This window comes from Gracilinanus agilis, chromosome 5, assembly GCF_016433145.1.
Source record: "Gracilinanus agilis isolate LMUSP501 chromosome 5, AgileGrace, whole genome shotgun sequence".
NCBI lineage: Eukaryota > Metazoa > Chordata > Mammalia > Didelphimorphia > Didelphidae > Gracilinanus > Gracilinanus agilis.
The window spans coordinates 193,691,222-193,708,351 of record NC_058134.1 but is presented as its reverse complement, the minus strand read 5'-3'; the positions used below and the strand labels follow the sequence as shown (position 1 = coordinate 193,708,351).

Here is a 17,130-nt window from a genome sequence, read left to right as displayed (position 1 = left end):
TCTTTCAGAGGAGCTGTGGGAAGAAAGACATTACTGTGGAATTATGGGAGACAAGTGACTAAACTGTCTATATTATTATGACCCAGAAATTCTACTACTAGGCATATACCCCCAAGGAAGTCAAAGACTGAAGAAAGAACTAATATTATATATCATTATGTTCATAGTAATATTCTTCTATGATAAAAACCAAACAAAAATCTGGAAACCATGCCTTGGGGATGACTGGAAAAATCTATAATATATAAATCTGATGAACAGAATCTATTTTATTAGTGTCTTTGTACCTAGCACATGATAGGCACTTATTGAATACTTGATGGACTCAGAAAAAATAGGAAGATATATACAGAGTATCCCCAAAATTTTAGTGTAGTTTCAAGCTTTAGTGGCTTAAAAGTCTATACAGTTGGGGCAGCGAGGTGGCTCAGTGGATACAGAGTCAGATCTGGAGATAGGAGATCCTGGCTTCATATCTGGCCTCAGATATTTCCTAGTTGTGTGACCCTGGGCAAGCCACTTAACCCCAGTTGCCTGGCTTTTAACAGCTCTTTTGCCTTGGAACTTAGTATTGATTCTAAGAGAGAAGGTAAAGGTTTTTTTCCTTCAAGTCCATACAGTTTATAAAAGTTTACAAAGCCTATCAGTTTATACTGGGTGTTCTAAGAGTCTTAATGTAATTTTAAGCTACCACTAACACTCTTGGGAGCCACTATGTAAACTGATGTAGATCAAAGTAAGAACCATTAAAAGGAGGTTGAATTCTGAGTAGTTAAAAACCCAGGGAAAGTCCTGGAAAACTGATAATTAAACCTAAGTCCTTTCTACTTGATCCCTTGAAATAGAGAGCGGTGGGGAGGGGGGCGGGGGCAGACTATTGGATTGTCAGATACTCTATCAACTGTTTTTCTTTGCCACAAAGGAATATTCAGTTATGGGTGTGGGAAAATTATTTCAATATAAAGACAAAAAGGCATCATTAAAATGTGATTTTCAATTTAATAAAATAATTTGGAAATATTACTTAGAGATAGATCAGTGTTCTATATACACAATACGTTCTCAATAAATATTTGCCAGTTTACTAACTGGCCAAACTCTAGAGAGCCCCTCATAAGGCGTATGTACCATGTTGTGTCCTAGTTGTATTCTGTCACCATTTATTTACCAGGGCTTCCAATTTTTTCTTCATATTCTTTTTATATGACAAATACATTAACTATTATTTTTTAAACATTTATTAATATTTATTTTTTTAAAAAGTTAACATGGTTACATAATTCATGCTCTTACTTTCCCCTTCACACCCCGACTTCCCCTTCCGCCCCCATGGCAGATATGTATTTCCACTGGTTTTAACATGTGTCATTGATCAAGACCTATTTCCAAATTGTTGTTAGTTGCATTTGTGTGGTAGTTTTGAGTCTACATCCCCAATCATGTCCACCTCAACCCATGTGTTCAAGTAGTTGTTTTTCTTCTGTTTCCACTCCTGTAGTTCTTCCTCTGAATGTGTTCTTTTCCATAAATCCCTCAGAATTGTCCTTGGTCACTGCATTGCTGCTAGTACAGAAGTCCATTACATTCCATTTTACCACAGTGTATTGGTCTCTGTGTACAATGTTCTTCTGGCTCTGCTCCTTTTGCTCTGCATCAATTCCTGGAGGTCTTTCCAGTTCACATGGAATTCCTCCAGTTTATTATTCCTTTGAGCACAGTAATATTCCATCACCAGCATATACCACAATTTGTTCAGCCATTCCCCAATTGAAGGGCATACCCTCATTTTCCAGTTTTTTGCCACCACAAAAAGCGCAGCTATAAATATTTTTGTACAAGTCTGTTTATCTATGATCTCTTTGGGGTACAAACCCAACAATGGTATGGCTGGATCAACGGGAAGGCATTCTTTTATAACCCTTTGAGCATAGTTCCAAATTGCCAGCCAGAATGGTTGGATCAGTTCACAACTCTACCAGCAATGCATTAATGTCCCAATTTTGCCACATCCCCTCCAGCATTCATTATTCTCCCCTTCTTTCATTTTAGACAATCTGCTAGGTGTGAGGTGATACCTCAGAGTTGTTTTGATTTGCATTTCTCTAATTATTAGAGATTTAGAACACTTTCTCATGTGCTTTTGATACTTTTGATTTCTTTATCTGAAAATTGCCTATTCTTGTCTCTTGCCCATTTTTCAATTGGGGAATGGCTTGATTTTTTATACAATTGGTTTAACTCCTTGTATATTTGAGTAATTAGACCCCTGTCAGAGTTTTTTGTTATAAAGATTTTTTCCCAATTTGTTGTTTCTCTTCTGATTTTGGCTACATTGTTTTTGTTTGTACAAAAGCTTTTTTTACTAGAACAGAATGGGTTTACATTTTTGCAGGGAGAGGATTTCAATTAGAGTTAAAGAAGGACGTTGGAATGGCAAGAAATTGCAGTCTCTGGGAGTTTAAGAATTTTACTTTAGGCCAGGACTTGCAGCCAGGACAGCCATGATGTCCAGAGAAGCAAAGAGAGATCAACTTTCCAACCTTTTAGAGTAACATTCTGGACCCAATCCGGTAGATAGGTTCATGAAGCAATCAAGCCTCCTTTGGATATGAACTTGGTAAGATTCATGTCATAGAGAAACTGTGCTAAGAAAAAAAATCTGTCCTAAGTTTATGCTTTCAGAGTGGTGTGGTAAGAGTATATTCTCAAAAATGTTGAAGGAGGGGATGTTTATACTTTTGTGCTTGCTATATCTGTGAAAGCTGGTGTTTGTACCCACCCAGGGACACTAGTGGAGCAAGTAAGATGGCACAATGTATAGAGAGTTGGGCCTGGAGTTAGAAGACCTAAGTTATTAAAAATTTACTCAGAAATAGATATATTAGAAATAGACTCAGACATTTAACAGCTGTATGACTCTGAGTGAGTCACTTAACTGTGTTTACCTCAGTTTTCTCATCTGTCAAATGAGCTGGAGAAGGAAATGGCAAACCACTCCAGTATCTTTACCAAGAAAACCCCAAATGGAGTCACTAAGAGTCAGATTCAACTGAAACCAATGAACAATAAAATATCTTTGAAAGATTAAAAAAAGCTTTTGTAAAAGTTTAAAAAAATGACAAGAGTTGTTAAACATTAAAATTGGTTTTAAAAAATCAGATTCTCATCTGTTTCAATTGGCCTATTGATCTGATTCTTCACCATCTCTTGCCACTAAGCTTTTCTCTCAAGTTCTTATGCATTAAATAAACTTGAGCTTTCCGTCTACCAGAATTTGAATTGGAAGCAAAATCTTTCTAGTGGAACTTTTACAGATGAGGAAACTGAGGACTTAAGTGACTTGTCCAATGTAATACAATCCTGATCATATATAGGGATTATTATAGATTGGGTGTGCACAGGTTGGTCAGGTATCTCAGGTTCAGAATCAGAAGGAGATAAGACACTTGTAGTTTATAGAAAGAGATTTATTTAGCCGTAGCAAGGGGAGGACATTCAAAGCAGGGGAAGGATGTTCATCCAGGATATAAGTTCGACTCATCTGAGCATAGCTCTGCTATGCTGATGTTAGTAATGCTATTGGTCTGTGTGCAGAAATGTGAGGGAAGGCCTCTAGCCCTTCATGTCCTGGCTGTTTTTGTACTCAGGAAGTTCCTGAGTGCTTTTTGAGGAAGTTCCCTCAATAGCTAAAGCCCGAGTTCACTGAACCAATTAAATTTAAAAAACTAAATCATCTTCTATGGAGTAGGTCCTTAGGATAGTGCTCCCACCATCTGGGATGATTTCTCAAGGTTCCCTCCAACCATCTGGTTCCATCCCAAATCTCCTAAATACCATAACATCTTCCAATGTAAAACATGTCCCAGGACATAACCCTTTGGAGCTTCATGGTGCCTCTTCTCCGTCTTCTCAAACAGTGGTGCTGATGATGTCTTTAGTCAGTGAGGTTTTGTTCTGGGGATAGCTAGAAGATGGATTGAGCTCTTCATTCAAGGCAGCCTCCAGAATGCCCTGCATGGACTGTTGTACCTTTTGCCTAAAATTTTTCCCCATGAAGGCATAGAGTAAGGGATTAAGGCAGCTATTGGCAGATGCCAGTGCAATGGAGAGGTGGTCCCATGCCATCACCTCTTTCTTAAGTGGAGAATAGGGAGATGCAAACAGTGGCAAGATCCCAACAATATGATATGGAGTCCAGCAGACAAAAAAAGTGATCACTACCACTATAGCCACTCTTAGGGTTTTGCCCCTGGATTTAGCAAAGGGACCTCTGCTTAAACGGAAAATGATGAGGGTATAACAGACTGCCATAATGATAAGGGGCAGAAGGAAGCCTACCACAAATCTTGTGATTGTGATCACCATCAATGGTGTCGGTGGTTGGGTCTCATTGAAATAAATACTATAAAAATCCAAGAAACTATCTGTCACCTCAGGTATATCTAAAGGATTGCCAGTAGCTTCAAGTAAAGCTTTTGCATCGTCATAGAGTAAAACATCAGAGTTTCCCAGGGTATCAGTAATGGAATCATTACTGTTAAACTCAGGTAAAACTATGGGAATCGTAGGTGATTCAGTATGAGGAAGTTTCCCCAGCAGTTCTGATGAGTCAGAAAAAGGGCGATAACTATAAAACCTAACTGAATCCATTGGGGGTGTACTACCAGAATGACTTCCAGTGATTTTGGAATAGAAGAAAACAGAAGTTCTGGGTGTACCAGTGGTGGTAGAAAACCAGGGATAAGCATCCCCTCTGGAAGAGGAAAGATGTAAGATATCTTCCATTGTCCCAGTCAACTCAGAAAAGCCTCCTCTTTGAAGGCTAGGGCTAAAGAAAATATCTGGCGAACTGTACATCTCAAAATTATAGTCACACATAGTATAGTTGTCCTCAGTAAAGGTTTCTCGGTACAAGAATACGGGCATACACATTGCAAAAGCCAGGACCCAGATGCCTGCGCAGAAGGCGAAGGCCATCCTCACAGTTCGATGTTTCTGGCACCATATTGGGTGGAGCACTACAATACAGCGGTCAAGGCTGATGGCTGTAAGTAGGAAGACACTGGCAGACATATTGAGGATGATGATGGAAGGGATGAGCTTGCATAAAAGCCAACCATAAGGCCAATAACCTTGGAGGACTAAGTGAGTAATGGAAAAGGGCATGGAGAGGCAGCAGAGGAGGTCAGCCACGGTGAGGTGGAGGAACCATACTGTATTCACTGTTCGCTTCATCTTTAATCCAGTCACCCAGAATACCAAGCCATTGCCTGGCAGTCCCAACAAGAAAGTGAGGCTGAAGATGGCTATGGAAATCACCACAGGGGGTCCTCCCCAAGGTTGGGAAATCAAATCAGATGAACTGGTATTGGTTAGAGTTGGAGGCATCATGCAGATTCTGCAAAATAAATATAGGAAATGAAAAATTCTAGTTATCCCTCCTCAGAAACCTCTTGCTCTTATGGAGACTTCTTGTCCTTTACAAATCACTAGAGTGCTTCAAGGCTATCTTCTCTACACTTTCTCTCTAAGTGATGTCATCTCTAAGTTTAGTTATCACTCCCAAATCTATATATCCAGCCTTTTAATATCCCATTGATCAGAAGGAATACAGTATGTAGTAGCTTATGGTCTTCCTCTCACTACAGTCTCTATTGCCTACTATGCAAATCTCCCAAAGTCTCATGATTTTTATTTTCCCTCCAGTTGAACTACATTCAGAGACAGTCATCCCTTGACAGCTTTAGGGCAATGACAGATCTCTATCCCCAACTTTTTCTACATCTTTAATCAAGAACTCTGAAATTCCTCTGATCACATTCTCCTATCTTTGTCATTGCCTGTTCATCACTTCTTTTAACTTCTGCATCTTCATGATGACCTCCAATTCACCCAACTTCCTTTGTTCTCCCATCCAATCCATTCTGTGGTTTCTTTACCCCCTCCCTTTATAGCCTCAAACCAGACGCTGACCACTTCAATCATACCTAAACCCAACTGCATTCCTTCCTCCCTGTCCTATTGCCAGTCTCACTTTTCCAAACTCCAACCATCCACCTTCTCCATCCTTTGGGCTACTGAGTCTTCCTGGAGAATAAATAAGGTTTATTATATTTTATGTTACATAATTGCAACTGGGCCCTCTTTGTTACATGATGATCCTTTTATTCTTCTCTGATTTGTTATCATACTCCTCACACCAGCTATTGTAAAACTTCTCCATTTTCAGAACTCCCATACCACTTCCTCTTGACTCTGCAGAAGAGTTCACTTCCTACTTCACTGAAAAAATAAGGTCTCTCCCTCTCCACACCACAAAATACTTCATCATTTTCCATTCTCCTCTCCTTTACTCTAGGCTCTAATGAACCTTGTTTCTTGCTAAGGTCATCCCCTTCCCTTATGACTTTTAAAATTTTATCCCCCGCTTTCTCTGTTGAAAGTTTGACCCTTTGATCTTTTTTATTTTCATCTTCAATCTCTATTTAGCCACTATCTCTTTCCCTGTTTCACATCTCTTCCATCCTTTAAAAAATCTTCACTTGACCATGCCAACCCCTGAAGCTATCAACCTTATACTTTTCTCCCTTTCAAATCCAAACTCTTAGAGAGTATTGTCTATACTCACTGTTTCCATTTTCTTAATTCTTAATTCTCAATTCACTATTAACTTTTCCAGTACATTTTCTCCTACTTTAGCTTCTATGACAGTTGAGCAAAGCTTTAAGACCTGAATATCTTCTTCAGGTTCTAAAATATCCTCTCAAAATGTATTGAAATTTTTAAATTTTTAATTGGGCCTCAAAATCCTATCTCCATTGAAGGAATGAAAAACTCTAGTACATAACAGAACATAATATAATATAACATAACATAATAAATATAATATAATAAATATCTTTATATAATGAAAATTAGAATTGTTCTGGAGAGAATATTGTGACACAAACTTGCAACATGCTATATATCATGAAAGGTTAAGAAGTTATCTAAGAGATGGAGATAAATGTGCTTCAGTGACTTGAGAACTCACTTGATTTAAACCCCAATGAAAACTTATGAGTTAGTGCAATTTTCTGAGAACTAATGATGAAGTAAGCTATCCCATCTCCTGCCAGAGAGATTCAAGGTATAGAATGGGGCACACATTTTTTTGACATGACCAGTGTATAGATTTGTTTTGCTGACAATGCTATTTGTAACAAGAACTTTCTTTTCTTTTCTTTTCTTTTCTTTTCTTTTCTTTTCTTTTCTTTTCTTTTCTAATTGGAGATGAGGATGGAGGATGGAGGAAAGAGACTAATGATAGTGTGAAAAGAAAAGAAAGGAGCATCCTTGAGATATTTAGAAGAAAATACATAGACGAGTACAGAAGATGTTCAGAAGAAGAGGCTATATTGCATATTAAGTTGTGAAAGACATAAAACTTTGTAAGGTTTTATGTATAAGTCAATAAATTGAATTATTTTACTTTGTCCCAGTTAATCTGCACACTACGGTATATGCTTCATATTCATTTCCTTGTGTGTGTGAGTAGAAAGTAAATTCCTTGGGGATAGTAGTAAGGATTCTTAGTGCCTTACACTTAGAAGGGACAAATATTTCTTGGATCTTATTGAAGTGGATTGGGATGAATCTTCTAAACGAGTCATAAATCACCAAATATCTGCTGGACATTTGATTTGCTTTAATGCATTTAAATGCTTCTTATGGGCTAGGTATTGTATTGGGAGCTGGGGATACAAAAAGAAAAAGAAAACTAACTGCCTTCAAGGAGCTTACATCTTCTTGGGGAGATATGACATAAACACAAATACAAAGTAATTTTCAGGGCTGGATGTGGATAGGTAGTACTAATGATTGAGAAAAGCAGGAAGGACCTCTTCTAGGTGGTGAAATATGATTGAACTGGGTCTTGATGAGAACTAGGGGTTCTAAGTCATGGAGATGAGGAAATAGAAAAATGGGGGGACCACTTGTACAAAGGCAAAAAGACAGGGGGTAGAATGTCCTGTATGGGCAACAGATATTACATAACTGTATGTATTCCTTTTGTTATTCTGCCTTAAAAAAATTCTTTACATACTAATCAATTGCTAAACTTTGTTGATTCATCGACATCTCTCACATGTCTCTCTTCCTCTCCACTCACTGCCACCGGCTTAGATCAGGCCCTTGATCACTTATCATTTTGATTTAATTCAATCAACATATGTTAAGCATTTTCTTAAAAGGGACAGCTAGGTAGTTCAGTGGCTTTCATCTACTAGTGAAGGAAATGGTCAACCACTCCAATATCTTTGCCAATAAAATTCCATGGACCATGTGGTCAAAAGTCAGACACAACCAAACAACCAAATATCAACAACAATAGATGTAATTGGAAATGGGCTCTCACTTGGATTGTTGCACTAGTCTTTTTTTTTTCTTTCTTAAAACTTTACCTTCTGTCTTAGAATTGATATTAAGTATCCATTCCAAGGCAGAAAAGCAATAAGAAATTTCAATTCAAATTAAGGGATTTGTCCAGGGTCACACAGTTGGAAGTGTCCAAGGTCACATTTGAACCCAGGACCTCCCATCTCTAGGCCTGACTCTCAATCCACTGGGCCACCTAGGGGCCCCTACAATAATTTTCTAACTAATCTCTCTACTTCTAGCCTCAATCCCTTTCTAGTCCTTCACAATCTGCCAAAATAAACCATCTGATCCACACATGAACATTTTACTGTCTGCTCAGAAAATCTTCAGTGCCTCACCATTGCTTCTAAATAAAATAAAAACTTGATCTAGCACTTAAAACTCTCTTGAGCATGGTTTTAATCTACTTTCCCAAATATTTCACATTATTTGATTCATCAATTTGACATTACAGCCAAATTAGACTACTGGTTATTTTCTGCACTCAACATACCACCTCCCATATCTAAATTGTTGTATATAGACAAATCCCATGGTTGGAGTGGATCCCCACATCACCAGTGCTTCTCATAATTTTCATGTCTTTAAAGGCTCAATTTAGTTGATAAGAAAGTAATGGGACACGGTAGATGATCTTTCTGTTAGCTCATAGCTGCTTCTCTGAAGTGCCATTGAGTCACAAGTTTATTATATATGAAAATTCAAATTCCCTTTCACTCAGAAGAACAGAGAGAGTTTTACAGCTTTGCAGACATTGCAATTAGTTTAGACAACACACAGAAACCTCAGAAACTTTAATGTGAAGATAAGAGTACAAGGTTGGATTGTAGCTGCCTCATCATCAGTAAAGTCTGGGAATATTTTGCTGGGTTGGCAAGTCCTATGTTTTTTTTTTCAGCCTTGACTGTCTAAAACAACTTTTTGAGATACAGCAGCTGCATTCCTGACCAAAGGGGAGAATGTTAACCTCTTGACTGTTGGTTTGCTAAGAGCTTAAAGCTGTCCAGTAAGACTATATTGCTTTCTAATAAGAAAAGGTGTGGATCATAAAAGGGGTCAAAAGAGGAGTCTTAGATTTTTATTTATTTGAGACTCTGTTTCTCTTATTGGCCTCCCACAGAACCTAGTCCCTTTAGTTAGTGGGACCTCAGATCTTTCACATGATCTGAGATGTTCCCTTGTTCCCCAGAACAAATTTTACAACCCTCAAGTCCTAGATTGTCCAGATGGTACAGCACAAAATACAAATTCTCACTGGTGATTACATAGTTACATTGGTGGTCCTGAGCAATGGGTGGGCAGATCTTCACCCAAGCTCAATCAATGAACAGAAGTTCAGTAATCATTGAGTGGGCAGAATCCCACCCAATATTGGGTAATTGAGGGAAATAACAAAAGGTCAAGGGGCTCCTGAAATAATTTGAGGACTTTCCATGAATGGTCACAAGAAGGGCAAGATAAAAATCATATCTGAAAGATAAGGATGGTCAGAATGTACACCCATTGATGACTAAGCAGTAATAAGATGGGCAATGGAATACTTATCTCCCCAAGTTGGGTGAGGAGAAAATGGTAGAGGGTGGAGGTCCAGACCTTCCTCATGTTAGCATTTACTTATCAGGCATCATGGGTGGAAGTTCTCTATCTAGGACATTTTTGTGGTTAAGCAAGTACACTCATGACTCTAACTATACAGTCTTAAACCTGCTCTTTATAGCCTAAAAAGTCTCATATAAGAAAGAAGCTCTTTAACCTAACGTGAGTATAATATGGATCAAATCTATATAATCAAACTTGATTGACCATATATGCATATGGGCATATTGAACAATCACTTATGTAATCACACTAAATTGAGTAATACTGATTGGAAATAAACTAGGGAGAGTACATAAACTATGGACAGATCATGAATCAATAAATCAATTAACAAATTAATTATTTTTCACACTTTACAGCAGTGGTTCCCAAACTTTTTTGGCCTACTGCCCCCTTTCCAGAAAAAATATTACTTAGCCCCCTGGAAATTAATTTTTAAAAAATTTTAATAGCAATTAATAGGAAAGATAAATGCACCCATGGCCACCACCACCCTCCTAGATTGCTACAGCACCCACCAGGGGGCAGTGGCACCCATTTTGGGAATCACTGCTTTATAGCATTCAATTTCTCACAATGTTCTATCTTTTTGACATCTGCTTCTTCACCAGCAAACTCCTTGAAGTTTGATTCTTCTCCACTACTGTATTGAAATTTCTCTCTCACAGGATATAGCCTCCTAGTCAACAAATCCAATGATTTCCTCCACTTAATCCTTATTCTTTATGCAACATATGACACTGTTGACTTTCCTATCCTTTAAATTTCTAATTTGGATTCTTTTACCTTGGAATATCGTGGTTCTTCACTTATCCCATTGCTGGGGGATATTCTCCAAGGTTCTGCTTTCAACCTCTTCTTTTCTCCTTCTATATGCTTTCCTTCCATGATCTTATGTGGTCCTACATATTAACGTCTTCATGAAGTTAATTATTGAATAGCTATCTTTAGCCCTGACCTCTATACCAAGTTTCAGTCTTGCTTTTACAACAGTTTATTTTATATTAATTACCACCTATCTATCTTGCTGCCACCTCACACTCAACACATTTAAAGCAAAATCATATTTCATCTCAAGCTGACTCATATTACTGACCTTCCTTTTTCTCTCACGATTATGACCATTCTTTTAATTAGTCTGACTTTAGACTCTGAAGTAACTTTAATGATTCTTTCCCTTCTTTAATAGTCCATAGCCAGTGACTTTCCTAGTCCTGTCAACTATTTTCTGAAGTTCTATTTATCTTCTTTTTTTTTTTTTTTTTTAACAACCAGCTATCTGGAAAAAATGTACAAACAAAAATGTACAAACAATACACATTTACATTTAATCTGCATTATTACCATTTTCTCCATTATTTTTTAAATCTAGACAATCAGTAAAACAATAAATTGAGTTCAATTTTATAGTGTTTGCCCTTTTCTTAAGTATAAATACTCCTAGGAAATTTAAGAATCAGCTCCAACAAGGGGACTGGAGCTGTCTCCAACACACTCTTGTCTATTACCTACCCTGAACTAATGCCAGATTAGTCTTCCTACAGTGGCTTTTTTTAAAAAATTTAAACATTTATTAATAATCATTTTTAACATGGTTACATGATTCATGCTCCTACTTTCCCCTTCACCCCCCGCCTACAGTGGCTTTTGATCATATCATTCTCTCACTCAAATAAACATTGGTGACTTCCCATTGCCTGCCAGATAAAATGCAAGTTATTCAGCATTTAGGACACTCCATAATCTGATTGCAACCTGTCTTTCCAAGTGTTCTCTACCATCTGGATACATTAGATGAATCATATTAGGAAAAGGAAAAAAGAAAGAAAGGAAGGAAGGAAAGAAAGAGGGAGGGAGGGAGGGAGGAAGGAAGGAAGGAAGAAAGGAAGGAAGAAAGAAAGGAAGAAAGAAAGAAAGAAAGGAAAAAAGAAAAGTATATTTAGAGCTATATATCTGGATGTATCTCTATTCCATATGTATATGTATATACTTATATCCTTATATATCTATCTGTATATATTTATGTCTAAATGTATCTATATTTCTATATCTGTCTATATTTATACTGATATCTATAAATATTTCTATCTCTACCTGTATCTCTATATCCTGTGCTTTCTAGCTCTCTCCTTTATTCTCTTTTCAGATAGGAAGTTATGGTTTAGTGGAAAGAGTTAGTGGGTATTTAATCAGGACTGGGTTTGGGTACAGACTCTTCCACTCAATAGCTATATAACTTGGGGCAAGAAACTCTATCTCTCGGAGTCTTAGCTATTCCATCTGTAGAACAGGGACAGGATAGCCAGGAGGGGCAGTGGTTAGAGCACCAGGCCTGGAGTCAGGAAGACCTGAGTTAGAATTCTGGCTGCAGACACTGATAAGTTGTATGATCATGGGCAAGTCACTTAACCCTGTTTGCCTCAGTTTCCTCCTCTGTAAAATGAGTAGGAGAGGTGAAATAGCAAATCACTCCAATATCTTCACCAAGAAAACCTCAGATGGAGTCAGGAAGAGTCAGATGCTATTGAAAAACAACTGAACTGGAGCAGTTAGGTAGGTCAGTGAATAGAGCCAGACCCAGAGATGGAATGTCTTGGGTTTAAATATGGCCTCAGATACTTCCTACCTACCTTCTCTGCCTGAGGCAAGTCACTTAACCCCCATTGCCTACCCTTTATCACTCTACTGCTTTGGAACTGATATTTATTACTGATTTTTAAGAGAGAAGATAAGATTAAAAAAATGCACTGAAAAGAAGAGGGTTATATAAATTACCTATTGAGGAGCCAATGAAATATTACTTTCAAAGTTTTCTGAAAATTTTACAGAAAAATCAATTATTATGATTACTACTTATGCAATCTAATCCATGAAGCCATCCTTTACCTAGAAGTGTTTGTTTCTTACTTCAAACTCCTTTATTTCTTTATGCCACTCATAGGATCATACATTTAAATTTTAAAAATTTAATAACAAATTTCCACGTAAGTTTTCTGAAGTTATATGATCCATATTGTCTCCCTCTCTTCTTTCCTCTTCCCTCCCAGAGCTGACAAGCAATTCAATCTGAGTTATACGTAGGATCATAAATTTTAAATAAAAAGGACCTTCATAATCAACTATCTCTTTACTTTTATTTTCCAGATGAGGGAATAGGCCTAGACAGATTAAATGACTTTCTCAAATTCACACAGGCAGTAAGGAGCAGAGTTAAGATTTGATTTCAGATCCTTGTACCCCCAAACTAACTTTCTTTTTCCTAATTATGCTGTCTTTTTGGCACAACACATTGCTCAGTATTATAATTATTTGTGCAGCTTCCTTTTAACCTTTTTTTGATTTTTAACTCCTTTTGGAGTAATGACTGTGTTATTTATTCACTTTTGTATTTTCATAGTGCTGTCCCGGTGTTATTCATGTAGTAGTTCTCAATAAGTATTTGTTGAATAAATGCTTCACATTTTCTTTTCATCAAAAATCTTTTTCTTTTTGGATCTCCAAAACTCCTTGAGTTAAGGCGGAAGCCCATTTTCTTAACCTCAGTGCTGCCTCACCAGTTCATCAAATTTCCCTTTGCTCTTTGCTTCTCTTTTTTCAGTTCCTTATTTGCATCTAGTATGTCTACATTTCTCCCCCTTTTCCAGAAAATCTAAAGATATTTTTGTAAATTGAAAATATTTTTGCTGTGTTGGCAAATGTTGTCACTAGGGTGTTTGACAACAGAATGGGCTACTCAGTCAAGAAGTTCATAGCCAAAGAAATATGGTTATCTTTAAGGTCCTTTCCAACTTTGAAGTTTAGTGATTTTATAATTCTGTCTCATTACTCTGCTAACTCAGCCCTGAGTCTCACCAAAGTTTCTTCCACCCTAAAACACATGTACTCACAATCTAACAAAGAGTTAAAGAAAGAGTTAATTAGAAATTTAACAACAGAAAGGATTTTAGGATTTAAGAACTTGAAGAGATCTCAGGAATCATCTATCTAGTTTAATCCTTTTATATTATAGATGAAGGTCTGGGACCCCAGGAGCCCAGAGAACTGAAAAAGAGAGTATAAGCTCTACTAGTGAAGGATTTCTTGATTTCTTCAATGCCTCAGATATTAAATTTTTTGTTTCAGGTATGGAAAGATAATAAGTGATTTGCCCAAGGTCCTATAACTTGTTAATGAGAAAGCCATGACCAGAATTCACAAAAAATCATTACCAACAAATCAGTACTGCTAATAAAGCAATGTAACATGGTGCATTGGCAAAATATGATAGTCATTGAAATACAAAGGGAAGAACATTCAGAATTGAATTACTTGGGTTCAAATACTGATTCTACCACTAAGTGCCTATTATATAAGTCACTGAAGTTCCTTCTTGGGCCTCAGTTTCCCTATATGTAAAATGAGGAAGCTTGACTTGTTAACTTCTAAGGTCTCTTGCAGCTCTATAGTCTATAAATGGAGAAAGGCAGCTCAAAATGAAATAGAACATTTTCTGACACAGCCAGTGTGGGAATTTATTTTGTTTGATTATGGAAGATTTTGTTTTTATTTTCCTCAATTTGAAGAGTGGATGGAAGGAATAGGGAAGGAGAAAAGAGTTAAGAATGAGACTGTCAAAAGAAAAAGAAAGAAAAGAAAGAAAAAAGTGTGCATTCTGAAATGCACAGAAGAGAATAGTAGGACCAGAATCAAAGATAAGCAGGACAATTTTGAAAGAAACATGCTTAATTTATTACATGCTTTAAAAGAAAAGCAAGGGGGTACATACTAGAGATTTTTGGATTCATGTGTGACCCTTTCTATTCTTTGCATATGGTAAAATATACATTTTAACTGATGTTTGTTAAGTTCAGAATAGTTTAAATAGCAAGGGGCAGAGAGGGAAAGAAGGAAAAGGCAACAAACCGATCTTAGTTGAAGTGGAATAATAATGTTTGGAAAAGAAGCAAGATAGTAACTTAGAAGACTAAGTGATATGGAATACAATATATCTTCCAGAAAAGAAAATTTTTATGGGTCAGTATTAAAATGACAACTTTTTAAATGTCAGACTCAATTTATTTGTGCATATCTATATATTTTATTTTGGTAAGTAGAGAGAAGGGGCTTGAACATGCTCTTATGGTAGTCCCTTTGAAGAATTTAGTAATTTTGAACATTTATATTTCATTCTTTAACATAACCCCAAAATGAATAAAAACCTCAAATCTAATTTATCCAATACCTGGTATGAAGAAACAGTAATAAGAGAAAGTTAGTTTAAGGAAAGTATTAGAAGAGTGAGAGAAGAAATGGGGAAAAGAATAGAAGTTTAAAAAGAGGGAGATCTAACAAGAGAGAGGTAATGTTTAAAGCAAGATTATAGACTGTTAGGGGGTTGGAAGAAGAGAGTATCAATGAAAACTTGACAGAAACATGAGAGATAATGAGTTCCCTAGAATAAACTGATTAAGAAAAAATATGAGGAGGAATTCATGGAAGATGATTAGTGGTGATAGGAATCAAAGATAGAAAAGGAAGAAGAGATGGAGATAAAAAGATAGGGAAATGGAAAATCCAAAAGGTGAGTATGTTTGCTTACCAAAAGACAGTAGCTTGTATGTAGTTGGGATCAAGATTCAGTTTCAATCTAGAAGTCCTTGCCGATCAGCCACAGTTGGACACACTGTACTTTGACTCCAACATAGTGATGTCATTTTGGTTCTCTTCGAGTATGAAAACAACAGCCAATTAGAAGTTCTTGCCACATCCTTTCTGGATCATAGGAACTTTGTTTTTTTCTTTTAGCAAAATAGAATTTTGTGGGTTTCTTTTTCTTTCCTTTTCTTTGGCTTTTCAGCAACTGCTTTGTGGTACAATCTAATAGGAAGATTCAAAATGAGTCAACTCCAAATTTTTGATCAGATAAGAGAGGTAAAAGAAGAAGAGCTGTTAGAGGAAGGTTTATGTGTGGTTCCCCTGAAAAATAAATATGTCCCCAGATATGAGTTCTATGTGTGGCCCTATATTTCAGGGGGACTATATTTTGAAGCACACACACACATATATGATAAATTTTTTATCATACATATGATACATATGATCAAACATATGAAATCTTTTTTTGGCTAGACTGGAGGAAATTAAATACTATTTACTCCATTATATAAGCCCAGTGATTTATCTAAAAAGTATTTTTTGCTTGTTTAAGCCTAATAGAATATTATGAAGATTGGCAAAGTAATTGGCAGAATTTTCTTTTGAGACATAGCTAGTATTTTTCTTTGATTCCTTTAGGATATAGCACCAAGGGGAATGTAGTATTTTGATCCAAACATACAATCTCTCTAGAGAAGCCACCCCAGGCTCAAAGTACTCTGTTGTCCTGACTCCACTCAAAACCCTAGCTCCATAGTACCAATACAATTACTTATTTCCTCTCAGTAATATTTTATTATATTTTCCCACCTGTAGAGGCAATTTTAAACATTTGTTTTCTGCATTTTGTGATCCAAATTCTCACCCTTCCTTTCTTCCCCACTCCTGGTGATGGCAAGTAATCTGATATAGGTAATACACGTGCTATCATGTAACACACATTTCCATGTTCACCATATTGCAAAAGAAGGCATGTATTGTACATACAAGAAAAATCTCATGAAGGAAATAAAGTAAAAAATAGTATGCTTTGATCTGCATTCAGGTTCCACCAGGTCTTTCTATGGCAGTAGATAGCATTTTTCATCATGAGTCTCTTGGAGTTGTCTTGAATCCTTGCAATGAATTTACTTTTAAAATTAGTCAGCCAGAGAACAATTGATTCAAAGCCAATTATGGCATATTCAATAGAAAGGAATCTTGGTATTGATAAGCCTTTCCTTTTCCTTTTCCTTATTGAAAAATGGCCAGAAAGAAAGAATTCAAATACTAAGGAGTCACAAACAAAATCACACAAAATTTAGCAGCCACCATTATAAAATAAGGGAGACCTTAGAACATTATATTCTAGAATGCAAAGGATATAGGCTTAAAATCAAGAATAATTTATCCAGCAGAAACTAGGCATAATTCTATGGGGGGAAATTTGACTTTTTTTTAAACCCTTAAACCCAGGCCAGGATCCTGTTGCCCAGG

General features: G+C 36.7%; 1 protein-coding gene across 1 annotated transcript; it reads right to left on the bottom strand.

Annotated features, from left to right (window-relative positions):
- Positions 1-3,483: 3,483 nt before the first annotated feature.
- On the bottom strand, positions 3,484-15,646 carry C3AR1 (complement C3a receptor 1). Its single transcript, XM_044678712.1, has 2 exons — positions 15,599-15,646; positions 3,484-5,398 (listed from the first exon to the last, which is right to left on the bottom strand). The coding sequence occupies exon 2, from the start codon at positions 5,389-5,391 to the stop codon at positions 3,910-3,912; it is 1,482 nt and encodes a 493-aa protein (XP_044534647.1). The 5' UTR covers positions 5,392-5,398; positions 15,599-15,646; the 3' UTR covers positions 3,484-3,909.
- Between the last annotated feature and the right edge of the window lie 1,484 nt (positions 15,647-17,130).